The sequence below is a fragment of the Sebastes umbrosus genome, chromosome 2 (assembly GCF_015220745.1).
Source record: "Sebastes umbrosus isolate fSebUmb1 chromosome 2, fSebUmb1.pri, whole genome shotgun sequence".
NCBI lineage: Eukaryota > Metazoa > Chordata > Actinopteri > Perciformes > Sebastidae > Sebastes > Sebastes umbrosus.
In genome coordinates, this window is record NC_051270.1 from 31,597,600 (window position 1) to 31,624,385 (window position 26,786).

General features: G+C 37.9%; 3 protein-coding genes across 9 annotated transcripts in view; 2 read left to right on the forward strand and 1 right to left on the reverse strand.

Moving 5' to 3' along the window:
- The window catches only part of secisbp2l (SECIS binding protein 2-like), a 90,688-nt gene extending 69,070 nt beyond the window's left edge, over positions 1–21,618 (reverse strand). Inside the window, exons 1-4 of one of the 3 annotated variants that reach the window (XM_037795787.1) lie at positions 21,567–21,607; positions 18,641–18,742; positions 16,932–17,041; positions 16,744–16,826 (exon numbers count right to left, since the gene is read on the reverse strand). In XM_037795787.1, the coding sequence (XP_037651715.1) occupies positions 16,744–16,824 (81 nt within the window). In that variant the 5' untranslated portion in view covers positions 16,825–16,826; positions 16,932–17,041; positions 18,641–18,742; positions 21,567–21,607. Of the gene's footprint in view, positions 1–16,743; positions 16,827–16,931; positions 17,042–18,640; positions 18,743–21,566 lie in introns of all 3 variants that reach the window. The other 2 variants (XM_037795796.1, XM_037795805.1) reach the window with 2 other exon arrangements.
- On the forward strand, positions 43–8,294 carry fgf7 (fibroblast growth factor 7). 2 transcript variants are annotated; one of them, XM_037796010.1, is made up of 4 exons: positions 43–371; positions 805–1,443; positions 6,852–6,958; positions 7,131–8,294. In XM_037796010.1, the coding sequence occupies exons 2-4, from the start codon at positions 1,158–1,160 to the stop codon at positions 7,344–7,346; spliced, it is 609 nt and encodes a 202-aa protein (XP_037651938.1). In that variant the 5' UTR covers positions 43–371; positions 805–1,157; the 3' UTR covers positions 7,347–8,294. The 2 variants fall into 2 exon arrangements, with proteins under 2 accessions (XP_037651938.1, XP_037651945.1); XM_037796017.1 differs by having other exon boundaries at positions 941–1,443.
- On the forward strand, positions 21,549–26,633 carry dtwd1 (DTW domain containing 1). Of its 4 annotated transcripts, none has more exons than XM_037795922.1 (6): positions 21,549–21,699; positions 23,531–23,846; positions 24,047–24,184; positions 25,677–25,965; positions 26,118–26,406; positions 26,444–26,633. In XM_037795922.1, exons 2-5 carry the CDS (start codon positions 23,589–23,591, stop codon positions 26,345–26,347), a joined length of 915 nt encoding a protein of 304 aa, XP_037651850.1. In that variant the 5' UTR covers positions 21,549–21,699; positions 23,531–23,588; the 3' UTR covers positions 26,348–26,406; positions 26,444–26,633. The 4 variants fall into 4 exon arrangements, with proteins under 4 accessions (XP_037651850.1, XP_037651860.1, XP_037651841.1 ...); XM_037795932.1 differs by having other exon boundaries at positions 21,583–21,709; XM_037795913.1 differs by having other exon boundaries at positions 21,645–21,778.
- The last annotated feature ends 153 nt before the right edge of the window (positions 26,634–26,786 follow it).

The following is a 26,786-nucleotide window of genomic DNA, read 5'->3' on the forward strand; positions in this document are numbered from 1 at the left end:
AGTTTATAGCTCCCTCTCATGTCCAGTGGGTGAGTGACAGCGAGAGGCAGGCAGAGGGTGTTTCTCCACTGCATCTGGGCCAGGGACAGCTGACTGGTTGGGATCTAATTGCTCTCAAGTGAGGTCAGCAGGAGGCATTTATCTAAGCAGAGTGCACAGCGACAGTGGAAGATGCACAGAGTCAGCCTGCCAGAATCAGGGAGACATCCATGGGAATTGACAGAAGCTCCCAGCTCTTGTTTAGCTTTACTGCATTACTGGGCTTGGTTTACAACTGAGACTACAGCTTTAGATCTACAGAGTCTTCGAAATAAAACTCTCTCTGAAAGGGAACACGCCTCTGACAACTCCTGTCATCACTTAGAACACAGGTAAGTTGTTTGTTTGTTGTTATTTTTTCAAGAAATGCAGGATAGTTTGTTTGTTTGTTAGTTTGAAAGCATGTATACAGACCATAGACTTGTGAAGCAATCCAACAGCATTGATGCAATATTTCACTGATCGGGGTCCATGACAGGGAGACAGATGCCTGTCAAAGTACACCATAGACATTTTGATTTACTGCTAGGACAAAACATAACAAAAATAAACATATTTGTATGAACACAGAAAACCAGAAGCTCTTTGAAAGGTCTTTGAAATTTAGTAGAGCTCTACTATAGAACTGTGTGAATCCTAGTAATAATTTAATCCATCTTTTTAAGCTCCTTTAACAAAAATATTTTAACTTGTATGTGCACCTCTTAGTCTATTTTTTCCAACTGTATTAGCTAGAATCAAATCAGTCTACTTTTATCTTTAAAGTGACATCCTGCATAACGTTTCCGGAGCTGGATTATGATTGTCGGACTATGGTCTCAAGAAGATGGAGCAGTCAACGCAGACCGTCACTGAGAACTAAAGAGAGACATCATCTCATAAAACCTGTCTTCTTCTTCAGACCACTCTCCAGCTTCAACCATCCCCAACCAGCCTTATAAAGTCTCCTCCACCACCACCCCGTCTCAACGTCCCACTAGGAGTCCCTGCTGCAGGAACAGGGACCCGGAGGTCACAACACACAAGTCAGGGATCAGGGAGATCGCTGGGTTGAGGGATAGCGCACAGATCTCACATTTAAGTATGTTGTTCATTGATCCCCACTGCATTGTATTATAATGCGCAAATGGATGCTGACATGGAACCTTCAAAATCTGTTCTCGGGACTGTACCTGCACGCAATCTTCTTGTTCGGCAGCGTGTGTGTGGTCTACAGTGACTGCACTCCAGAGCAACTCGCCGCCATCATGAACTGCACCAGACACGAGCGCCACACCAGGAACTACGACTACATGGAGGGAGGAGATGTGCGCATTCGACAGCTCTTCAGCCGCACGCAGTGGTTCCTAACAATTGATGATTATGGCAACATCACCGGGACTCAAGATCCCACCAACTGCTACAGTAAGGATAACTCTTTTTTGCCTGATTATAACAGCAGTGGTTCACTACGAGTTCTTCTGCATTTATTAGTAACAAAAAAAACGTCCTCGGCCAAAGAAAATCTTTGTCAGCTAACAACTAATCAATCAGTCGATTAAAAGCACCGCTGTAAATCTTGAGTTTACCAGAGATGTGCTCATACTAGGGCTGGGTGATATGGAGAAAATCAAATATCACAATAGTTTTGACCAAATACTTCGATATCAATATTGTATTTTGACTATTTTACAAAATATTTACACAGTGAGATTTTTTATAAATAATGATCTGTAATGTTGATATGATGATTAAATGGGTAACGGCAAATAATAGAACAGCTAGAACAGTCTGGTAAGTTTAGAAAATTACATCACTTTACTGTAATGCAGCCTTTAAAAACAGGAAAAGACAACATTTGTGCCATATCACAATATTTCAATATCCAAAATCTTAGACAATATCTAGTCTCATAGATATTCTCACGATATCAATATTATATAGATATATTGCCCATAGCTCATATGTTTCTTGGAAATAAGTCATTCTGTATGAAAAAAAACTAAAAATGACTAATCGACGAAAGAAGTCTTAGTCAACTAAGACCAAAACAACCGATTAGTCAACTAATCGACTAAGAGGGGGCAGCCCAAAAAAAAACGCCACTAATTTGCCAGAATATATTTTCCAAATGTGAATTAACTTGAATGTAGCTGTGAACTTTCTCCTAGAATTTGAAATGTTATGATTCTGCCATTTAGTTGTGAGATCTTTCCACTGAGTCAGTGAAGAACCTTTGGCCTGTCAAGGTGACAGTAGCACGTGGGTGGTGTTATTGTACAGAGTTCTCCGCAGTGTAATCACAGTGTTAATGGGTCATGTGTCTCCGTTAGAGCAGCCAAAGTGACTGAGGTAAAATGAAGCAGGTGGGGCTTTGGCTTGTTAAACCATAACACCATCTAAACACAGGCTGTAATGAAGTAAACTGAAGGGTATTGGAGCCTGACGGGTGCCAGGCCACTGTGGCCTCGGACTCACACCGCCACACACGCACACTTGTTCAGCCAGAAACTCAAATAATCTTGGGACAAAGAATTGGCATGAATATTAGAAATGGAAAAATTGATGATATTCACCTTCTGATGAACCTGACATCTCACACAAAGACAGCCACCATACTGTGCCTAGCCAAAATTACTGTTCCAAACAATTCAAAGCAAAATTTGTCAAATATGGCATGCCAGTTCCCTACTGGGTGACTCATTTTATTTGATAGCCATGGTAATTGTAATTTAACATGGTAAATTGTTAAAATTGTTGCTTTAGCGCCAACGTTTACCACTAGAAGTCCCTGTCAGGGTGAGGATGTTTTAAGTAGTTATCATTTCCTCCTATCTGACAGTGTGGCTGTGGCTGGAATGTTGGCTTAACGGGGAAATGCCTCAAAGTGGATGGAAAAGACGCTTGTGCAACAACTGGCAACGAAAGACAGAAAAAATGATACACCCACATGTGGCTGACAATCGCACGCTAAAAGCACACAGAAATTTAACCAACAAGCCTCTGAAGAGACCAGCGTGGTGCAGATAGATATGTAATAAATCAGTGACTCATACTTTTTAGCTGCAGTGAACAAGACGTCCTGAAATGCTGATTGCATGAAAATTTGTTTTACAAAAAAGAAGAAACCAAAATGAGAAACTTGGGGCTGCATTATTTTTGGCCTCCACATTCTGTGCGCCTCTGTAACGAAAATATAGGTTTAGTTTACTTCCAGCAAACTCATCGCTTGCACCGCAAAGGTTTTCTCCAACTTTGTTATATTTCAAAGGGTTGTTTGGATCAAAAATCGAAATGTCTGTAATGTGGATTTTGTTATATCTTTGACGCTATTGTATCTGCAACGTATAGAGAACTAAAACGTCTAACACTGACATTAGGCATCATAGAAAAAACAGTTGTGTGCACAAAAATATGTGTGCGTTCTGCAACAGTCTCCAGGAAAATTTTGTTCTGGATGTGTAAACAAATCCTGAAAAGCAAACAAGCACATGTTACATATAAGATAACAAATAGATTTACAAACAAAATAGTAAATGGTAATTACTAACACATGTAGGTTTGTGTCTAAGTGAAAGGCCATGGCATGGCTTACAAGTTGAGTTTAACAAAATGTGATAATGATATCAATAAAAAGTTGTGTTAGGCCACAGCAAAGAGGAGATAAACAACTTACAAGTAGGCAATCAACAACTGCTAAACCACAGCAACTGGAAAACAGGGAATCCGAAGAGTAGAGAAGCAGTACGTTTATCCTAGTTCTCTACTAAGTCGCTCATATTGTGACATTATAGACCCGGTGTCAGGTGGAGCCAAATAAAAATAACTGATTTAGACTGATTGTGTCCTACAACTGCTATTAAAGGGGAACACCACCCAAATTAAGGAATCCAATATGTTATTTCCGTGGCCTAGTAACAGTCAATCAGTATGTGTGAACATGAGCTATGCTCAGAAACCAAAGAAGTAGGTCTCAAACTTAAAAAAATCTGGAGCTGCTCCATAGACAATGAATGGGAGACTGATTTTGTGGACCCAGAGTGTTTCTTTTCTTTTTTATTACCAAATGAGCTTTATTCTACTGTAGTGTTGCCAGTTTTGAAACAGAAAATGTCCCCATATACTCAGATCATTCCCCTGGGTACTCTCGGTGTCATCTAGAACATCTCTCTTCATTCATTGTCTATGGAGCAGCTTCACACTTTATACCCCATGACATCACAAGTTTGAGATTTAGCACTCTAGTTTTGGATTTTGGAGAGAGTTGTCTATGTCTTCTAATATGTTTTGGACAGTCTTAGGACCATAGGAATAACATGCATGAATTTTGAAAATGGGAGAAGTTCCCCTTTAAATTAACTGTATTTTGATAAATGCCAAACTAAAATACAAATATAGTTACAGATACAGTTGTAGTTTCAGTGCAGATACAGATTTGCAATTGAACACAAAGTGAATTAAACTTATTCAAATCAATTTGCTAGACATAAAGTGTTGACAAGGTATTTAGTATGAAGCAGTCAATATTAATCTCAACATCAGAACATCCGTACCAGCGAATGCAAACGGTGGATTCAAACTCAGAGAAAGCAGGATTAGGGATTACCCACAAGTTATTTTACTTAGCCAGAGGTTGGACCAGCGAGTGATGACAAATCTGTTCAAGCTGAGGATAGCCTGTCTGCGTCAGAGCCAAAATGTTAACAATATGTGTGCATGTGTGTGGAAATGTGTTCCACGTTTTCGCAGTAGACAAAACAACTGTAGCTGTTACATGTAATATTATGGGAATAGCGCTTTAATGCCTCTTAACCAAAAAACACACTACGCACGAAGCACTTGTGAAATTCCTACTTGAGAAATAAACATGCAGTTGCATCTACAGTTACCACCACCAATGTATAGTTTATCAAGAAATTAATGCTCAGCTGACTTTGAATGTATAAGGAGATTACACATGAAGACGTAGTCTAACTGTTGAACTTCACCTTAAATCATAACAAACTAGAATGGCACTTGGAGAGCGCAGACTTCCGCCCCCCTCTTCGTTCAGCTTGCGCCATCATCCACGTGTATTTTTGTTTATGTTGAGATCAGCTGTATGTAGCGGAGCATCATAAAACACTTCATTCAAACTGGACAGAAACAAAATAAAACTCACCTAAACCATCGTCGTTACTCTTTCCAACAATCACCAAGTGTGCTTTGGTCGAACTCAACTGTAATTTCACCGAGTTTAATGTGAAAAAACGCCGATCATGATCCGGATCGCCACCAAAATCTAATGGATTGTTCATTGTGCCACACCCCACCCCTGTAAAAAAATGACATTCAAATTCATCGCAGACTTTTGGAGTAATCCTGGTAACGGACAAACAAACAAACCAACAAACCAACGCCGGTGAAAACATAACCCCCTTCCTAGGCCTTCGGCCTTGGGGGAGGTAATAAATCAAACAGAAGATTAGAAAAGCAGGGTTAAATAAATGTGAGCGCCCGGTCAAAGGGCAGTAGTATTAAGTCAGATATCAAGTGCGGGCAGAGCACAAACAACATTCCAACACCGGGACGCTGCCATCTGTTTGTGATCTAGCAAACACTACAATGAAGCATGCTCAATGTCAGTCAGAAGAGCTCTAATAGAGTCCTTCCCTTTTTTTCTCTGCCTGTCAAATGAAAGAATTTCTGCAATATGTAAACACTAACAACAAGCGTTTTATAATATTTACAAATATATGATCTGGACCTTGTTGGTGTTCTTGAAATGGATATTTTTTGTGTTAATTTTAGTTTTACTGTTACAAGTTTTAGACTTTTGCATTCATGTTTTATGATTCACTGTATTTGCAATAGCGACATCATACCTTCAATCATATTAATTATAATTGAAAATCAATTAACAACACAAAACAATGACAAATATGGTCCAGAAACCCTCACAGATGCTGCATTTATTATAAAAAAATGCTCAAATCATAACATGGCAAACTCAAGCCCAACAGGCAACAACAGCTGTGTGTCAGTGTGCTGACTTGACTATGACTTGCCCCAAACTTTAGCATAAATTTGGAGCGTTATTTAACCTCCTTCACGACAAGCTAGTATTACATGGTAGGTACCAATGGATTCATTAGTTTTTTATAGTTTCATATGATGCCAGTATTTCCAGTCTAGCTTTAAAACTGAGCCCGATACCACCTAAAAATCGCAAGTAGTGTAATGTGTTAAAGAAGTGTCGTTAAACCCAATTTGCGTTATTATCGCGTTAACTTTGACAGCCCTATTATTATTATTATTATTATATTCCATTTCTGCCAACAGATTCCCCTAATTGTTACACACTGGTCCTTTAAGACATTCATTATATTAAATTGCAAATACTAGTACTATTTGCCTCAACAAAATGTTTTGATTACTAATCAAAATAATGCCTCCTTAAATTAACATACATTATCTACCGCAAGTTGCATAAATAAATCATAAGAAATCACAAACCAAAATAGTTCGACACAAGTGTTTTTACTCTCCCACAGATTTGAAGAGCAGGCCTAAAATGTAGCGTGCAAAGCTCATGCAAAGACGTAGTTTTCTCAATCCCAAGAGAGAGATGCCTAATCTGTCTCCCATATGTGCTGTGGCATAGGTTGTGGTTTGTGTAATGGCCACCCAGGCCAGTTAACAAGGCTTGAATAAAGCCAGAGAGACCACAGACTGATTAACCACAGGAACTTCCATAATGAAGATGAATGTTGAGCGCAGTGTTGAGAGCTGGAGTAGTGTCTTATCTGTACTGTAATACGTCTCACTCTCCTAATTGTGTGAATGTCTGGCAGGTATCCTGGAGATCAGGACAGTGTCTGAGGGGGGCATACTGGCTATCAAAGGCATCAAGAGTCAGTATTATATCTCTATGAACAAGGCTGGACAGCTGCAAGGCAAGGTAATATTTTTTCTCAGTGACACTGTTTTCAGATTATCCACAGTCAAGCAGAAATAGAACAACTATTGCAAAACATCCATTTGAAATAATCAAGAACTGACAGTAAAGACAAATGCTGGCAACAGCAGATTGTATTGTATTAATGCTGTAATGTTTGTCTCATCCTTTACAGAGGATCTACAATGAAAACTGCAACTTCAAGGAGGTTTTCCTAGAAAACTACTTCAACGCTTACTCCTCTACAAAGAGGACTAAAACTGGCAAAGAAATGTTCATAGCCCTGTCTCAAAAGGGGAGGCCAATGCGAGGGAAGAAGACCAGGAGGGAGCATATAGCATCTCACTTCATCCCTATGAAGTGCAGGGAGGAGGAGAGGAGGGTGGACTGAAAAAGCAGAGGACTAATGAGTCGCAAATTGTGTATGATTTCATTCACATATCATATATGTTAACAGACACATGTAAACTCATTACCATCACGCTCCACTCTCCTCCAGTTGTAGATTAGCTATGTAATGTTCCATAACATGTTGTAGTTTTCATAGCAACAGATATCAGATGGGCACATTAAACTATTCCAAACATCCTTAAATAAGATGTTGAAACAAAGGAAATATTTGAAATAGCTTCAACTGGTACACAAACTGTAAAACCACTAAAGTCTACTCAGTGTTATTGTTATTTTTAGTTAAATATTATATTTCCTTATAAAACAGTTAAGTGTTTTCTTATAAAACAGTAAAATGTATTACGCACAGTCAGGACTGTATTCTTATCCAAGTATGATCTACACGCAGCCAGATGAGGAGACCTGTGTGATCAACAGAAAGGTCCAGAATGGAGATTTGGCTTGACCAAGATGTGCTGAAGCAAGCTGGACTTGTCTTTTTTTTTACTAGTACAAGTGCTCAGAGCAAATAAAACAGAGGCACGATAAACTACAATAGCATGTTCAGTCAAATTAGAGTATGTAGGACAATCTGTTTGTGGATGATCTGTCTGTCCTTCCTGCATTGAAGACCAGACTCTGGTCGAATGCATTGTAGCTGCTCACTGATTCCCTCTTCATTATCAAGGTGTGATTTTGAACTGCTAAAATATTCTGCTGCTGCTGAAGATATCCAGATTGAAATACAAAAGTGAACAACATAATAAATGTGTATGATATGCAATCTCTTTCCATCAAAGTTAATAATCCTATACACTAAAAGATCACATATTTATTTTAGGGCTGCCAATCCATAAATATATTTAATCGCGATTAATTGCATCATTGTCCATAGTTATTCGTGATTAATCGCAAATTAATCTGATTTTTTATCTGTTCGAAATGTACCTTAAAGGGAGATTTGTCAAGTATTTAATACTCTTCAGCATTGGAGTGGGAAAATATGCTGCTTTATGCAAATGTATGTATATATTTATTATTGGAAATCAAATAACAACACAAAAAAATTATAAATATTGTCCAGATACCCTCACAGGTACTGCATTTAGCATAAAAAATATGCTCAAATCATAACATGGCAAACTGCAGCCCAACAGGCAACAACAGCTGTCAGTGTGTCAGTGTGCTGACTTGACTATGACTTGCCCCAAACTGCATGTGATTATCATAAAGTGGGCATGTCTGTAAAGGGGAGACTCGTGGGTACCCATAGAACCCATTTTCATTCACATATGCCAAAATTTAGCGTAAGTTTGGAGCGTTATGTAACCTCCTTCGCTAGTATAACATGGTTGGTACCAATTGATTCCTTAGGTTTTCTAGTTTCATATGATGCCAGTATCTTCACTCTAGCTTTATTGAGCCCACTATAACCTCTGAAAGATCGATTAGTGAAGAAATTAGAAATTAGTGGCGTTAAAACGAACTTGCGTTAACGCGTTATTATTGTGTTAACTTTGACAGCCCTAATTTATTTATAAGGAGAATTTTTGTAGTTTGTGTTAAAACATTCCCATTTTTACCTAGACAAAAAAATGTATCAGGTCAATTTATTTTAACCACACCGTATCAAATTCTCATTTCAATCTCAAAGGCGGACTCTATCTGCTAGGGCTGCAACTATCGATTATTTTCATGGTTGAGTAATCGATTAGTCTATAAAATGTCATAAAATGGTGAAAAATGTCAATCAGTGTTTCCCAAAGCCCAAGATGACGTCCTCAAATGTCTTGTTTTGTCCACAACTCAAAGATATTCAGTTTATTGTCACAGAGGAGTAAAGAAACCAGAAAATATTCACATTTAAGAAGCTGGAATCAGAGAATTTAGACTTCTTTGTTCTTAAAAATATACTCAAAATGGTTAATCGATTATCAAAATAGTTGGCTTTTAATTGAATTGTTGACAACTAATCGATTAATCATCGCAGCTCTACTCTCTGCATGATATCACTGCAATTTCCCTATGCAGGTGATAACATTATAATACCTTATTGTTCATGGTTGTAAGTTATTTGTATAAAACAATTGAATTATATGTCAAAGTTTCCCTTTTCCTTACAATGTGCATTGTTCTACCTAGGTTTGTAATGTTTGTTATTTTATACCACTAGGGGGTATAAAGGACTCCAAAACAAACTCACAGGAACTGGCCTATCTAGTTCCTTTGGTTAACATGTTAGCAACCCATTGCCTACATACACATCCAGTATGAGAAACATTTTTTCCAATATTCACAAGCACTTTTTCCTGCTTTGATCGGACAGTTTTTTTTTTAAAAGTAATTATTTCACACCAGACACCTGGTAATGTACAACCAACGTTTGCGATCACTGTTGATTCTTAGTGGATTTGGCAGTACGAGCAACAATTTCACATTACAGGAAGTCATTCGATTCAATGTTAAAGTGAAAAGTATTGCTTCGTGCAACCATGCCTTTATTTTGCCTTGTATGAAACTATGGAGCTGAGCGGTGAGCTCTGGAGTATAGATGAACAGAGAATTGTATTCTGCTGACACACTGTGATCAAAATCCAACACACCCTCAATAAATCAGATTTAAGAAATAAACACGTTTTTTTTCTATTTGCATGACGACCATTAATGAGAAAGATGATCTTGTTATTCAGTCACAACTTTTTAGATATCTGCAATCTCAAGTGATTTGGCCTCATTTTTGGTACATGATACAACTGTATTATGATAAATAAGTACAAAATGTATGATCTATTAGTTGCTGTGATTTTGATTAGAAAATGACTGTTGGGGGATTAGTCCTTATCTTTGAATATCATTTGATAAAACTGGGGTGATTCAGTCTCTAACTATAATTTGCACAAGCCAACAGAGAATTCACACATTAAGCAACTACAGTTTTTCAAACTGAGACATGACTGAAGTCCTCTGGAGATATTAAGCAGCTTAGCTGGTTAAATGACGAGATAATCAAATCTGTTGATTTTGTCTTTGAGAAGATTGAATACACATTGGAAAGAAATGTCTGGGAAAACTTTGGTGTCCTTGGACAATCCTCGACACGTGATATGCCTGAATAAGATCCCTCAATCTGATAATGGAGGTTGAGATGTGGAGGATAAAACTATTAATTTATGATGGAAGATAAAAATACATCGGCATGGTCCAAATGTCACGTTAATTCCCTCTGAGTTTATATTGTATTGAATATAAGTGGAGTCTTGTCAGTGCAAAAAAATAATGCAGACATATTGGCAGGCTGCCGACACCATACTTTCATACATACGTATAAACACATGCATGCAGGCACACACACACACACAACAGCCCAGAGCACGATCTTTACCTTTTGCCTGAGTTCACATCTGGCTTGGAGAACCCCTGTCAGATAAAGACAGTCAAATTGAGAGAGAGCAAACCCCTGAAATACGTTTGACCCAAACAACATCTGAGCAAGGTGAAGGCTTCTGCCAAGTCACGCAAAGTTAGTCTTAGCAGATAATTTGTAACATGCTCAAAATGTAAACACATTTCAGACTCAAGGCCGTGTATTCCCAGCAGGACGAGGAGAGGCTGCAGCCAGGGAGAATGAGAGAGAACTGTCACAGACGTGAAGCAACCGACTTCCAAGAAAAAAGACGCAATGCAGGCACGCCAGACACATTAATTATACTTACAAGGTGATCCAAGACCTACAGATTTTGTTTCATAAATTGCTCCTGAAATCACAAATCCTTTTAACACTTTTTTTAAACAATTTCTTTCTTTTTACAAAATGCGGGATTCCCGTGCACTTTTCTTCATCTGCTGTGCATTAGAGTTCTCAAATAGCAAAACCGTCTGCATTCTTTCCAGCAAAGACACAGAGTTTCTTTACAGTCACAAATATTGCCTTGTAATGTCATCACTGAATGTATGCCAGTAGATTGTTTAAACAACATGTCTAAATAGTTTTTATTTTGAATTATTAATAATTATATATCGATAATTGCTACCAGATGCAGTCATAACTTAGGGTCAAATGTTTAGGTTAATTATAATCTATATTAGTTGATAGCACATCAATAGTTGCAGTGGTCCGCTGTGGTTTTAAAGCACAGCAAAAATACAATTTTACAAATAATAATATCAGTTTAGAGTAGTGTTATTGTTTACTTGTCTATACTTCTTCGTTTCCTTCACTCAAACAAGCAGCTAAAGAGCTATTGTGCAGTTTAATGGACTTCCTGGGATGATGATTTACTATTTGCAATGCTTTAAAACAGCAGTATTATATTTGCATTTGTGTGGAAGCATTGAAACAGAAAACCACATGTATCCCATATAACAAACAGCATGTGCAGATGAGGGCAACGTCTACGGTGAGGTTGAAGGAGGTCTGACACTGGCTGTGAACAACACTGCAGGGAAGAATGGAGTGAGACAAACAGAGAGGGCTGAGGGGATGAGAAAGTGCAGACAAACAGGGAGAGAGGCTGGGGAGTCTCGTGTGATGTGGAGAGATGGTCTTGGGGCAGCGGGAGAAAAGGGAGGCCACGAAGGGGAGGGGGAACACGCAGCTGAACTTGATACATTTCAGAGCCGTAAACCTTCATTTCCCCAGAGGAAATCTGTGGTTATGTAACGTGGATAATTCTGTGTTTGCAGCCCTTCGTAAGGAACCCCCCCCCAGAACACCAGATCATTGTCAAAGAGGGCCGGGACCTACAGCAACTCACCGCAATATCACACTTTCCCTGACAGTGGATGAAACGCACACAGAGAGGTAATAAGTTAGGATTAAAAGAAGATGTTTATAATCACCAGACTTGAAAAACTACTAACTTCTGGAGTTGCCAATTTAAAAAAGACAACTGGCACTGCTGGCTTTCATTTTAACTAAGATACATTAGGAAACTATTGTTGACCACCAACAAATAAAACAAATGCCCAATTACAACACTACAGGAGTAAATAATACAATTTAACGGCCCAGATTCTACTGGATTACTATAGACCGATGTAGTAGACCACAATTTCAACCATACACGTTCTCAATGGGTCCAAGTTTATTATGAGTTAGAGGTTGGAAAAGTCAATGGCTGACAGGTTGGACCCAAGCAATAGCAATACAATTACAGTGAAATAGTATAGTGTCTCTCAAAATTTTCAAATATAACATTAATAACTTCTTGGTGTTTTGCCATACGGACATTAGAGATATTTTTCTTGCCAACACCTTATTTATGAAAGTTCACTAAACATTGGAGTAAACTCCAATGTGTGGCCAAAGTGTGGCCATATTTGGAGTCCCTGTGGTGGCTCACGTGGGACGATTGGTTTATTGTCAACACGGACAAAAGTCTTACAAAGAAAGACTGGATAGACATCCATTAACGTATTCATTTTAAAACTTTCTCAAACTCAGCAAGGCTCTGCTTTCAGTGTGTTAAAGCACCAAATTTAGCATTTTTTTGTGCTGACATACAGTAGATTCTTGGTGGCGTATTATGTTAAAGTACAGTGTGTAGGATTTGGCGGAATCTAGTGGTGTGGTTTCAGATTACAACCAACTGAGATCCCCTCCGCTCATTCCTCCCTTCCAAAACTGTGTTAACAAGAGCCGCCGAGTACAAAACCGTGGTAACGCTGTTCGCCTCGCTCAGAGGCCATCCATACCATAATAACACTACTTTAGGAGCAACGGAAGTAAGACGTGGCTGGTTGTACCACAGTTTTGCACTCTGCGTGTCGGAGAACTACGGTGGCCTTTAGGTAACGTAAAAACCTGAAAGTTTCTCTCTAGAGTCAGTGTTTGGTTTGTCTGTTCTGAGCTACTGTAGAAACATGGCGGAGCAACACGTCAGAGTCCGTAAAGAGGACCAACTCCCTATGTAGATATGAATTCCAAGCTAACAAAAACAACGATTCTTAGTTTCAGGTGATTATACACTAATGAAAACATAGTTATGAATATAAATGTATTATATTCCATTTCTGTTAATAGATCCCCCGAAATCCTATTTTCCATCATTACACATATTATGTGCAAGAACAGCTTTTGCTGCTCAAAACTAGCTTGTACGCATCTCCGTGGAGTTGAATGGTCAGTTAAGCCGAATTCTGTGGCCCCTCCCCAGCTATGGTGAAATAGCCAAGACTCTATATATTTCATCTGTTGACCCTCGCAACTGTGCCGCACTAAACATAAAAGATGTATCCCACTTTCCGACATATGATTTGGAAAGTAAAGAAAGTTTATTTTGTGTATGTATATGGTATTAGGCTTTCCCATGAATTTAGTTTTTTTTTTTAAAAGTCACTGGCTCATGCTCATATTTACCTTATCTGTTTCTGTCTCAGTTTTCATTGCAACTTTACATCCATAAAATGTAGGTGCTCCATTGTGTCAAAGATGCTAAACCATTTTTTTCATTTTCAAGTTTGACAATAACTTTCTCTCTAAAACAGTAAAAAAGTCGTCAGCATGTTGTAGAAGTGGTGAATTTACTTTTGCTCAGTGTAGTAAGGGTAATGCTTTCTCACATCTTTAAAATCGGAAAAGGTCCATGGCAAAGGAATCACACGTCTTCACGCTTGGCAAAGTATCACAACTCCAACCTGTCATGAATCTGTCTGCCTTTAAATCAGTCCTCCATGTTTATAGCCCTTTAAAGGGGTTATTAACTGTGTTTGTTCCAGGAAGAAAAGGACAGGAAAGGTTGAGTGCATTGAAAGTAGAGATATTGCACTCAAAGCAGTTTCCTCTACACAGTATCGACCCTTCAAAGCAAATGTATTGCAGCAAGATGTTTTGATGCCTCACCACGCCAAAAATCACGTGCCAATCCCAAACGAGGCCTCTGCTAGTGTGTCTAAAAACAGATCTGTAAAGTGTCTTTACAAGTGATCTGTTTTTATAATACAAGCTTTGTTGAACTAAAAAAACAATAACGAGAACAATAAGACATTTTGTATCATGACTAACTGATTAATCACGGTCTCAGATTCAATCCATTCGTAGAAATGCAATACCAAGAATTTGGCTAGCAGATGTTGCCATTTTGACTGTATCAAATGCTTCAAGACAGTAAACCATTTTCGACACAATTGCTTCAGAGAGCACTGAATCACTAATCAGAGGTAGTGAGTCATTGCGTCTTGAACACTGTATGCAGCAGCAAAGAGAGAAGTCAGTGAACTGACAACCTAGCTTCTGATTAATCTGCAAGCTCTAAGGTCAAAATAGGTGCATTACAGTAATGACTATTTGAATTGGGATATACTGGTAAAGAAGTCATATAACACATTGTCCAACATGCTGAGAAGATACAAAAGGAGCTATACTTTTTTAGAATGGGTGCAAAATGATAGTTGAGCATTGAATGCAGCAAATGCAAATGCTGATATTTGCGTCTAGGGGTGGGGAAAAAATCAATACAGTATAGTGTTGCGATATTTTGCATACCAATATTGTATTGATGCACGGACGTCAAGTATCAATCTTTTATTATATAAACCATTAACCTCTTAACAATCCGATGGCCGCTATTCTGTCTTTCAGAGGTTGTAGCGGGCTCAGTCTTAAAGCTAGAGGGAAGATACTGGCATCATATGAAACTAGAAAACTAAGGAATCGATTGGTACTAAACATGTCATGTTAGCTTGTTCGGAAGAACGCTAAATAACGCTCCAAAATTGCACTAAAATTTGGCGAGGAAAAACTGGCATGGCAATTTTTAAAGGGGTCCCTTGACCTCTGTCCTCAAGATATGTGAATGGAAACTCTGAAAAAAAACTGTATCTCATTAGATAAAACAGATGTTGACAAACTGCATAATTTGCAGTTAAAAAAAGGTAATAAATCGCAATATATCTTATCGCAATACTCAGCATATTGCAAAATGTTTAAAATCGCAATAAGATCGTATCATGGCTGAAGTATAATGATAACGTATTGTGGGGTGATTCCCACCCATATTTGCTGTGTTTCATACAGTATATTGCATTCACAATGGTTTGTGTGGCTAATGTTGGCTACTTAGCTTTCTTATCTGTCAAACAAATAAACTCAGAAAAAAGAGGTTGGAAACTTGTGTTTGGTCGATTATTTCTCTGTTGTTACAATGCTAATGGTCATTGTATTTTACATCGTTGGAAAGCCTGTTTATTTACCTTCACAATGATGTCACGCTGGCTGACCTGCAATGAATCCTGGTTGAGGAATGGAACGCCATCCCACAGCAACGTGTGACCAGGTTGGTGACCAGCATGAGGAGGAGGTGCCAGGCTGTTGTGGCTGCGTATGGATCTTCCACCGCTACTGAAGCTCCTGACGGTGTATTAAATGAATAAAGTGTAAAATTGCCAATATGTTTTGTTTGTTCCTTGTTACTGATAGAGAGTTCAATCATCCAATCCACCAAACAACTCAAAACAAGAGTCAGTACAAACAGGAGAATACACTGTTTAGCATTGGCAGAGCATTTTAGCAAATTTTTCTTGGGCGCTACCCACATAATCAGCTGTGCTGCTCATCCCACAAATGCATGATCCTTACAAGTTGGACATCATTGTGAAGTTAAATAAACAGGCTGTCCAACGATGTAAAATACAATGACCATTAGCATTGGAACAACAGAGAAATAATCTACCAAACACAAATTTCCAAACTTTTTTTCCGAGTTTATATTACCAACTCTACAACAGTATTGAAGTTTTTCAGAGTTTGAGGCTCCCTCTGTCTTTCACATGCTGAGAAAGTAAATTAGGTACACAGTACTCAGTGGTTATTCCGGGGGCCTGGTAGTGTGAATAATTCCTAGCAAATACACTGCCTTATTTGAAAACTTAAAATCTCAGAAATGTTTGTATTAAAGGAGGAGTGTTGGCATTGGTTATCAATTTTTTTAACCATGCTGCTGCTACATTATGGTTGCTTGGAACTACATTCTATCGAACAAATAGCAACAATGAAAACTATTGACAGCAGGATCTGTGAATTATTCAGAGAAACACTGTCATTGAAAAGAGAAGCTGTTACTGAGTGTGTTCAGTGTCAGCAAAAAGAAACTTCTCTTTTGTATCATTTGTTGCAAGAGGTATAAAGTTAAATAAAAATGAAGGGTGGTTTGCATCACAAGGCCACTGTATCATTTATGATGAAAGCTTTCGACTGGCATGCTGAGTTTTCAGTTTGTTTTCACAAATATACGGTATTATGGATGCTTAGCAGCTTTTCAACTTGGCTTAACATTCTTCCAAGCAAAAATCATCCTGGGTTTTAGGAGGTTATCCTGACACACAACATAAATGCACATTAGCACATGCATGTACTAGTGGGAGCACATACAAGTGCAAAAAACAACACACTGAGTATATACCTTACTATGAGCAGGGTTCTTCTCTTTATATTCATCTCCAGATGCTGTACGAGACAACTTAAGTTCCAGTTTGGGCTTCATACCTGAAAAGCACACCGTGCAACTGTTCAAAACTCACACTATGTCAAATATGGGAAGTCTGTCAGTCTGAGAAGCATTGCAGGTATAAGTCATCAGTTTGTGGTTACCTGAGAAAGGTAAGGAAACCAAAAGGTCAGTGCACTCATCCAGTTGCTCTTTTGATTTAGGGAATGCTCAATAAAATGTTAACTGCTTGGGCCGAGCAGCCTGGACACACCTGAAAGATGTTCAAATGTTCGATTTTTGATTTTCATTTCTCTGACTGAAAGACCATGTTCAAATATTTGATTTTATATTTCCATGTCTCTGACTGTTTTAAGAACTGGCAACAATACAGAATACAGAGGGAAATAAAGTGTCATCAACAGTTTTCTTTGAATTTTATCTGGACTGCTGTCAACAGTAAAACAAACATTTCTGTAATGTCGACAGTTTGTTCTTTCATTCCTCTGTGTTAGACTAAACAGAAAAAGAAATTCATTTTAATGATAAGACATGTCAAGAACAGTCAGTCCTATTCCTAATTTAACCCTCTGAGAACCGCCCGCAATCCTGACCGACTGACATACTGGCTTTCAGAGAGAGTAGAAGGTTCAGTTTTAGAGCTAGAGAAGCTACAGATATCATATGAAACAAAACAAACTAATGAATCCATGGGTAACAACCATGCCATAATAGCTTGTTCGTTAAGGAGGCTAAATAATGCTCCAAAGTTACGCTAAATTTTGCCTTGACCGCCGACCTCAAGATATGTGAATGAAAATGGGTTCTATGGGTGCCCACGAGTTTCCCCTTTAAAGACAGCCCACTTTATGATAATCACATGCAGTTTGGGGCAAAAACCATGCAGATTTTTGAATGCAGTATAAATGTGTTATTTTTGCTTATTCGGTGTATTTGAATATTTCTGCATACTGGGTCCCTAAACAGTCTTGAATTACTTAAATTGGGTATCACTGTAAAGCTGAGACTGTTGTGGCGCCAATGAGCCCAACTGTGTTCATGTGTGATGATGTTAGTCCCCATAGTAGCCATTTCATTGTAGTGAGACCATTTTTGGAAACTTGACCTGACTGGCTTTTCTAGCTAGATTGGCAATAAGGAGGTTTCTGAGCATTTTACACAACAGAAGTGCTCACCATCCAATCGCCGAAAAATGCAATTCTTGCAGAAACCTCCAAATGTCAAATGTTTTTAATACCAAATCACAGCATGGCTTTTTCTATGGTGTTCCTCAAGGTCTTGGTGTCTTAATGTGGTATTTTGAAAGGATTTTTTTTAATAATTTTTATCAATTCTCGATAGATAAAAAATTAATTTAGCACCAAATCTGTGTAATAAATGGTATCAATCCAAAAATTGCTGCAACAACTTATGAGACATAATAGAGCATGGGAATGGCCGTCATATAATTATATCATAATGTTCTAACTTTTACAATTTATTTTAATTATTTAATTAATTAATTCATGTTTATTTCTGATAGATAACTAGAACAACTTGACACAGTGCTGAGCTGCATCTCAAATTAATCTTCATGTTCCCAGCTTTCAGATGATGTACACCACTTCTATGTGACATCTACTGCTGACCTGCTATCTCCCCCTAAAAAAAGACAAAAACGGGTCTATTGTGGGTCTCAGAGGGTTAAGCAGGCAGATGGATCTAGTGACTAGCTTTGAGACAATTTAATGTCAAAGGCAACACAGTGCATAAAGACCAAAAGTTGGTGCCAGGCATAATCAGAAAATCCCATCCAAGGAAACTAAAGCTGTACATTTAAAACATTCTGTTAAGTTACAGAGAGCAGAATCACCTTGAATCTGTGGAGGCAGAACCACCAAATGATGTCTTTCAGCATGACCCCATATTGTAGAGAGAAGACACGAAAAGGCTTCTGGATCCTGAACAACACAGCCTGCAGGGATGACAGGTATGCATGGTGTGAATAATGTGATTAATATTGCTAGTCAGCATACTTGCTACAAACATCGATAAACTATGTCTCACTGCAATAATTCTCAAAGCAACCTGGCACACCGACACACGTTTGGCAGATTTCTGATTGTTTGGAGTCTGATGTCACAGACACTGGAAGATCTCATTCGTTACACATCTGTTTGCCATGCAAGTCTGCATGCGATTGTCTGTTTCGTAAAAAAGTGTGACAGCTCAGGTATCTTTGAAATCTGACATAAAACAATCTGTTTTACATCACATCAAGCACATCTGGCTTAGCACGAGCCAAATGCATATTCATATTTTACGCTACTTTTCCCTGAACTAACATTTCAAATTCTGATCAGCCACATTGGGGAAATATCATCTGTGAAACTTGAATGTTGCTAATGCAACATGACTTTGAAGAGTTCAGCTTCGATTAGACTAGATTAGAATGACGGGTTGCAGCCCAGAAATTTCCAATGTAGTAGAGTGAAAACAAATCATAATAATTAGACTGAATTACCATTTAATTTGACTTCAATATTCATTTTCAGTCATATTATCATTGTACATACACTGAGATGTGCCCTGAGATAACTTCTATTATGATTTGTCGCTATAAATAAAATTGAATTGAATTGAATTAAGACGAAGGATTGGGATACCCAGGAAGTATCTTACTCTCAACTTAAGTAAATGTTAGATAGTTGTAGCTTGGGGGAAGAATGTCAGATGGCTACGGACTGTTTCATATATACTTTTTATGACCTTTTAGAAGAAGAAGAAGAATTACTTTATTAATCCTTGGGGGAAATTACAGTTTTTCACTCCTTGTAATTTTTCACACACACACATACTGTAGGTCCAACGCGTTCTTATAATAATAATAATAATAATACATTTTATTTAGTGGCGACTTTCTGGACACCCAAGGACACCTTACAAGGATCAGTATACCAAGTCATACAATACTGATGCTTTGTCAGTCCCCTTGGCGTCACTTTTCGGTCGCAGTAAACACGTGCTTAATGTTATGAATTAAACAAAAACACTTGCTTAGGACCAGGCAACAAAACCACTTAGTAAGGTTTAAGAAAAAACAACTTGGTTGGGCTTAAAACTACTACGTTTCTACAGTGAAAATGACACTGAACGTTGTGAACACGAGATATAAACAAACAGCTGATTGTAACGTGAAAGTGAACTGTAACACATGGGACGCGAACAGCCGTCTACTGGATGGAAAGCTTTGTGTTTGTTGGGCGCCCGCTGAGCAGTAAGGGGTCCAGTGCCTTGCTCAAGAGCACCTTGGCAGTGCCCAGGAGGTGAACTGGCAACTCTCCAGCTACCAGCCCACACTCCGTACTTGATCCATGCTGGACTAGAACCAACCACCCTGTAGTTCCCAAGCCAAGTTCCCACGGACAGAGCTACTGACGCCCCATCATGTACTGTGTTTGTACTGTGGTTCATAAAGAAACATAAATAGATAAAACAATATTATTAATCGTTCATAGGCAGATGTGGGGGAGGGGGGGTATGTTTTGAAATAAATTAAATTGAAAATACTGAATGGCCTGCACAAATGGAAAAAAGTCCAGAGTGAAAGCTGTTTGGCTAGTTCACGAAAATGACATGTTTCAAGGTTTTTTTTTGATATTGGAAACAAAACACAGAGAAATCTTTGGAAAATTTGTAAAGTGAGTTAATTTACAACTTTTTATTTCTAATTATTTGAACATTTTTATTACATACTATGCTCTGACTTTTTTCATGACTTGCTATACTATGACTTTTTATGACATTTTTATGGCATACTATACTATGATATATATATTTTTTTTTTTTACATTTTTATAGCATAATATACTATGACTTTTTTCACGACGTACTATACTATGACATTTTTATGGCATACTATACTATGGCTTTTTTAATGACATTTGTTATGACATTTTTTTAATCAAATACTATACTTTGACTATTTTATGGCATATTATACTATATATTTATGACATTTTTATGGCACACTATACTATGATATATAGATTTTTTTTACATTTTTATAGCACAATATACTATGACTTTTTTAATGACATTTCTTATGCCATTTTTTATTTTATCACATAATATACTATTACTTGTTTTATGGCATACAATACAAAGATTTTTTAAACATTTTTATAGCATAATATACTATGACTTTTTGAATGACATTTCTTATGACGTTTTTTTTATCATGAACTATACTATTACTTGTTTTATAGCATACAATACTATGACATTTTTATGGCATACATGATATTTCTATGACATTTTTATGGCATATTATACTATGATATTTTTTTAAATAATGTCTATTTTAATGTATAACAATGTGGGCTATACAAATCACATTTACTGTGCATTTACTCTTGATTTATTTTAATATGAAGAGATAACGTCAACCTGTTTTCAGCATTTTTATTATCAAACCTGGAGTTTTCTTGAAGTTATGATTAAACTCCAAAAACCAAAGCTGAAGTTGATGACGTCAATGTTTTCATGTTAATATGGAACACACTGACGTTAACAGCTAACGGCTGTAACATGATTGACAGCTCCCTGGCGGTTAGTTAGCCAATTTCACCGCTATCATTAATTATGCTGCATAACTCAACAACTAACCCAGCTGAAACGTCTTAGTTTATTTAACTAACTAACCCAGAGTCCTCCGTTCTACTTTAACTTCTTGAAACTGTCTACGAGTTTATTTTAGTTTGCTATTTAGCTTGTTATATAAAGTATAGTAACGTTACCTGCCGTGCAGTGCGTCAACTGTCCACCACCTGCGTCGCTACGCAACACACAGCTCACGTTCTGCACACGGTTACTGAGCAATGGGTACTTCCGGCGTAGAAGAAGAAGACGTTCACTTGGAACTACAACCCGGTAGACACACGTGTGTTTATTGTGATTGACTAACGTTAGCGAGTGGATAACGTGTTGCCTGCAACTCAACTACACCAACGTCTGTTTTCTCTTGTTCTTTGGTATTAGCTAACCTCACTAGCCACCATTGATTTGTGTCTGCTAGCTAGTAGCCGGAGCTACAGATGTTGAGCTAGCTAACAGAAGCTAGCTTCACTAGCATGAATCAGGTAATGTTGACTGTGCTGTAATGATAGCTATGCAGCATGTTAGCAGACGTACAGTGACGTTAGTCTGCTCTACCGTCAGATTTCACTGAGCTAAAGATTAGAGGACCATGCCTAAGGGTTAAATATTAACTCGTGCTCTTGAACTCTCATGCTAATTACTGAGTTGTATGTAGTTACTTGTGTTTAGCTCACTTTACACTCATTCTCTAGCTTTCTCACCCAGCTATCATGAGCTGATGTTCCCTATGCACATATGGGAGCAATGTCAGGGAGCAACTGTCTTTACCAGTATGGATCATTTCACTCTGATGAACAGTCAGATAAGGGCAGACAAAATTGTATGACTTTTATTAATTAGAATCAGAAATACTGTATTGATCCCTGAGGGGAAACTGGGTAATGAAAATAATAATAATAATAATAATAAGCTTTTCACCAGGCAAACAAGAAAAGCTAAGTAAACTATAACAATGTAGATCAAGTAACACAACAAATTAAGGAAAAATGACAGATACAATTCCAAGAAATACTATTATTAAAGGGGAGCAACTATCTTTGTCAAGTGGCTAAAGTCTTGTAGCTGATGGGCTGAACTGAATCACGTTTAATGCTTTGATGCAATAAGTCCCTCCTGTTTTCTCAGCACTGCTGTCTGTGACAAAATATCAAATATCAGGATGTTTTGACTCGATGCTCATAATGTGACAGTAGTGTCAGTGTGAATGTTGATGCTTTCATATTTAAACTTGGTTTAATGTGATGTCAGAAAAGATCATTTAATTATTGTGGATATTGGGCAGAAAGAAGACCATTATAGATCATTTCACTCTGATGAACAAATGTCAAATAAGGGCAGAACATTTTATGACTTTTATTAATCAGAATCAGAAATAATGTATTGATCCCTGGGGGAAACTGGGTAATGAATATAATAATAATAATAATAATAATAATAATAATAATAATAATAATAATAATAAGCTTTTTACCAGGCAAACAAAAAAAGCTAAGTAAACTATAAAAATGTAGATCAAGTAACAAAAAAATTAAGGAAAAGGGACAGATAAAATTCCAAGAAATAATATTATTACAACGATCAAAACGGCAATCATATTTTAAAAAAATCAGTTCCCTAAAAAAATGGGTAATTAAAGAAGATACTGATTTATGAGTCTGAATTCATCAGGCAGCTTATTTCAGAATTGAGGTAACCGAACAGAATAATCACAATAATGTTAATATACCCAATATCTCCAGAATTTAAAATTTTGGCAAACAGTGTGGCTAGTCAACTTAGTCAGGAGTTGAAGTACCCAAACAGAAAGCGTGTAATATGAGACTATAAAGACAGTATTAAAGCTACATCATTTTATTACAACTCAAATCGTAGACATTTTCCAGTCTCATCGCAATATTATGTTATATTATTAAACCTAATATCTCCCAACTCAATTCCACTTATTTGTCTGAGAGCAACTCCTGGATGACCTTTTTAATAACAACCGCTAGCTTGTTTAATGGCTTTTCCACATTATTGCATCCTTCACTTTTAAAGTTATGTAAATGTTGGATTATTTCTGTCTGCCAGTATTTGCATCGTTTGTTTTGTCATTCTTGTTCAGCTATGAATGTGGTGACCACATACTTCAGCACTGGTCTGTCAACATTTAAAGAGCAAGCATGAGCAGCCTGGATCCAGACCAGCGTCTCCATCCTAGTTGCCGTGACAAAACAACACTCTCTAGTGATTCATCAGACACTCGTGAGCTTGCCAAGCAGCCTCTCCAAGGTCTAAAATTGGCATCACATGCAGTGCTGGAGAAGGCGCAGGAGAGGGGCAGGTTGAAATGCACTAAATGTGGAGGATCAAGGATGTTCTTCTGCTACACATGCTGCTCATTACTGGGTGTCAGCCTGCAAGAAATCCCCTTAATCAAGGTCAGTAAGAGGTCAGGACTCTTTTGATTGTTGTTTTTAGAGAGGCCTCCAGCTCCAGTATGGAGTTGCTTTAATAGTGGTATCCTAATGTGGTGGAAAATGTTAAGTCATGTCTTTTATGTGAGATCTATTAAATTGTGCACATGGTGTGGTTGAAATGTCTTCTGGATCTGACTCTACCTATTGTATGTTGTGCTCAGCTTCCTGTAAAGATAGATATCATCAAGCATCCCAATGAGACAGATGGCAAGAGCACCGCAATCCATGCCAAGATCCTTGCACCCAGCGACGTCACCATATACACTTACCCCTGCATACCAGACTATGAAAAGGACAAGGTTTGTTGTTTTTCATCATGAAAGAATGGAGTTTATTTAACACTCAAACTTTATTTTACACCTTTGAGTGCCATTGAGTGGCTGCAACTAACGATTACTTTCATTATCAATTAATCTGCCCATTATTTCCCAGATTAATTCTTTGGTCTACTCTATGGAATCGAAAGAGACAAGAAATAATGAAAACTGCCCATTTTTTTAAAAGCCCAACATCGGACATGAGATATTACATGAAGACGTTACATTCAATTTACTATTACATAACACAAAGAAAAGCAGCAATTACTTATAATTAAGTTGCTTAAACTAGGATTCCTTTGATTGAAATATAAAAGTTTAAAGAGGACCTATTATGCATTTGTGCCTTTTTCCTTTCCTTTCGTATGTTATATAGTTTTTGTGCATGTAAAAAGGTCTGCAAAGCCTAAAGTCCACGCCAAAGGGAGTTACTCTCCCCCACAGAAACACTGCTCCTGAATTGCCTGAAACGCCGAGCTTGAAGTCCTGCCTTTTCTTCCGTAACATGGTGATGTCACCAAGTAACATATTTGCATAACAGCTAGTTTGCATGCCCTCAAACAAAGCTATTTATGGCGGAGCTGAAGTGGAGTCCAAAGAGTTTGGTCCGGTTGACCAATCACAACAGTGGGCCACCTGACCAATCAGAGCAGACTGGGCGTTTTTTTGAACATGAAAGCATGTATACATCTTCTAGTAGAAAACCAAAATACAAGTATGCACCTAAAAATAAGCATAATAGGTCCTCTTTAATTATCAAAATAGTTTCAGATTATTTTCTTTTTATCAATGAATCGATCAACTAATTGTTTCAGCTCTAGTAATCTTTATTGTCTACATTTATCTGCTGCTTCATTTACTTGTTTTACCTATGAGGAAAACTCCATTCATTGCACCTTATTTGATTTATTCATTCAGATTATATCTTTAATGCAAGCAGCTGCTTTTGAGTCATGTTTCGATATGTTACTATTCATTAAATTCACAGTTATTGAAGCAAATGCCTATTTATGTGCATGATGTACTCCTGTTTTTGTTGTGGTTTAAGTAATTTTAGATTTTGAACGTTATAATGGAAAAAATGTGGAATTTGTAATAGACTCAGAGGGTCGAGTCTGTTGCTGGCTGCATTCTCATATTTCGTGCTTGACAAGTTTCATAGCACTATTTATATTAGGCATAATCAGAAACTGTAATTTGACTTGACTTATAGAATTACAGTTCTTTAGTGCACAGGCCTTGTATGTTTATTGTATTTGACAGTTTCCAACTTAGATTTTTTATACTCAATTGAATGATCTCATACTCAATTTTATTTTGCTCCTTTCAAACTACATTCCTGTCTTTCAGTGCTTCCTAGATTTAGCCATATATAAATCACAACATATGTAAGAAACATGTTTTTTGTACTCTAGTCTTGGTTTGTATGATGATGCTCTACTCTGAATCTGTGTCGTCTCTCTGCTCTCTCCAGGTGGTGTTGGTGTTCCCTGGTCCAGAGGCCGTCTCAGTTCAAGACATGATGCAGCATTTGCATGACATGACCGACAGCAGGTCACGTGGCTCCTCTTTTGAGCCCTGCGTAAAGAGGCTGAAAAGTGAGGAAGTTCAAGGCGCCGCACACAACGCCGAGGACCCGGAGTCAGGGACCCCAGATGAAACAGAGGTCTCGGAGTCAAGGGTGCATCCCCTACAGAGGGTGGTCTTCATTGACAGCACATGGAACCAGACCAACAAGATCAGCACAGACGAGAGACTGCAAGGTAATCATGAACGATTGCATTTGTGCAGCTTTTCAAAGAGCTCTGACTGCTGGTGATTATTAAGGGCAAATTTACTTCACCCACAACGTTGTTTAACATGATCTCACACTGCGTTCTCGTGTGCTCTCTGACTGACATGTGCTCTCCTCCAGATTTGCTCCGGGTAGAGCTGAAGATGAGGAAAACATGTTTCTGGCGCCGCCAGAAGGGCAAACCGGACACCTACCTGGCTACCATCGAGGCTATTTATTATTTCCTCAAGGACTTCCACGAGCTTTGCCTCGCTCAGGAGTACGACGGAGAATATGACAACCTTCTCTTCTTCTACTCCTACCTGCACTCGGTTGTCAACAAAGCCAAGACTTCTGCTGGAAAATGTTAAGAGGGAAAAACTGAAATCAGCTACAAGAGACTAATGAACTGTAGCTGAGGAGCAGATTCACATGCAAGCCCTTGTATGATCGGTTTTATTTTTTGGTTGAGTGGTATTTTATTTTGTAAGGGATACTATTTGTTTAAGAATATACAATAAAACGCAACAAGTTTACAATTGCCAAACATGAATGAGGTGTGTTTTATACATGAGTAAATACAAAACATACATATACAGTATAGCTCTGAAATCTACTGTTGCAACAAACCGCTTAATAGCAATCTAAAAAAAAAAACATCTATAAATTGACAAAAACAGTTAATGAGGGCAGTGGTTCTCAACTAGCATTCCTTGGGGGAGTTCCAAGTGGTGCCCAGAAAAATGGGGAATAGTTTATTTTCACTATTTAATTAACTATGGGAGTAAGAGTCATAAAAGTGACTATTCT

Excerpts from the sequence above, each read along its gene's own strand:
- dtwd1 (XM_037795922.1), top strand. The coding sequence starts at position 23,589 with ATGAGCAGCCTGGATCCAGACCAGCGTCTCCATCCTAGTTGCCGTGAC. Across the intron at positions 23,847-24,046 it reads AAGAAATCCCCTTAATCAAG|CTTCCTGTAAAGATAGATAT; the intron begins GTCAGTAAGAGG and ends TGTTGTGCTCAG. Across the intron at positions 25,966-26,117 it reads CACAGACGAGAGACTGCAAG|ATTTGCTCCGGGTAGAGCTG; the intron begins GTAATCATGAAC and ends GCTCTCCTCCAG.
- fgf7 (XM_037796010.1), top strand. The coding sequence starts at position 1,158 with ATGCGCAAATGGATGCTGACATGGAACCTTCAAAATCTGTTCTCGGGA. Across the intron at positions 1,444-6,851 it reads AGATCCCACCAACTGCTACA|GTATCCTGGAGATCAGGACA; the intron begins GTAAGGATAACT and ends AATGTCTGGCAG. Across the intron at positions 6,959-7,130 it reads CTGGACAGCTGCAAGGCAAG|AGGATCTACAATGAAAACTG; the intron begins GTAATATTTTTT and ends CATCCTTTACAG.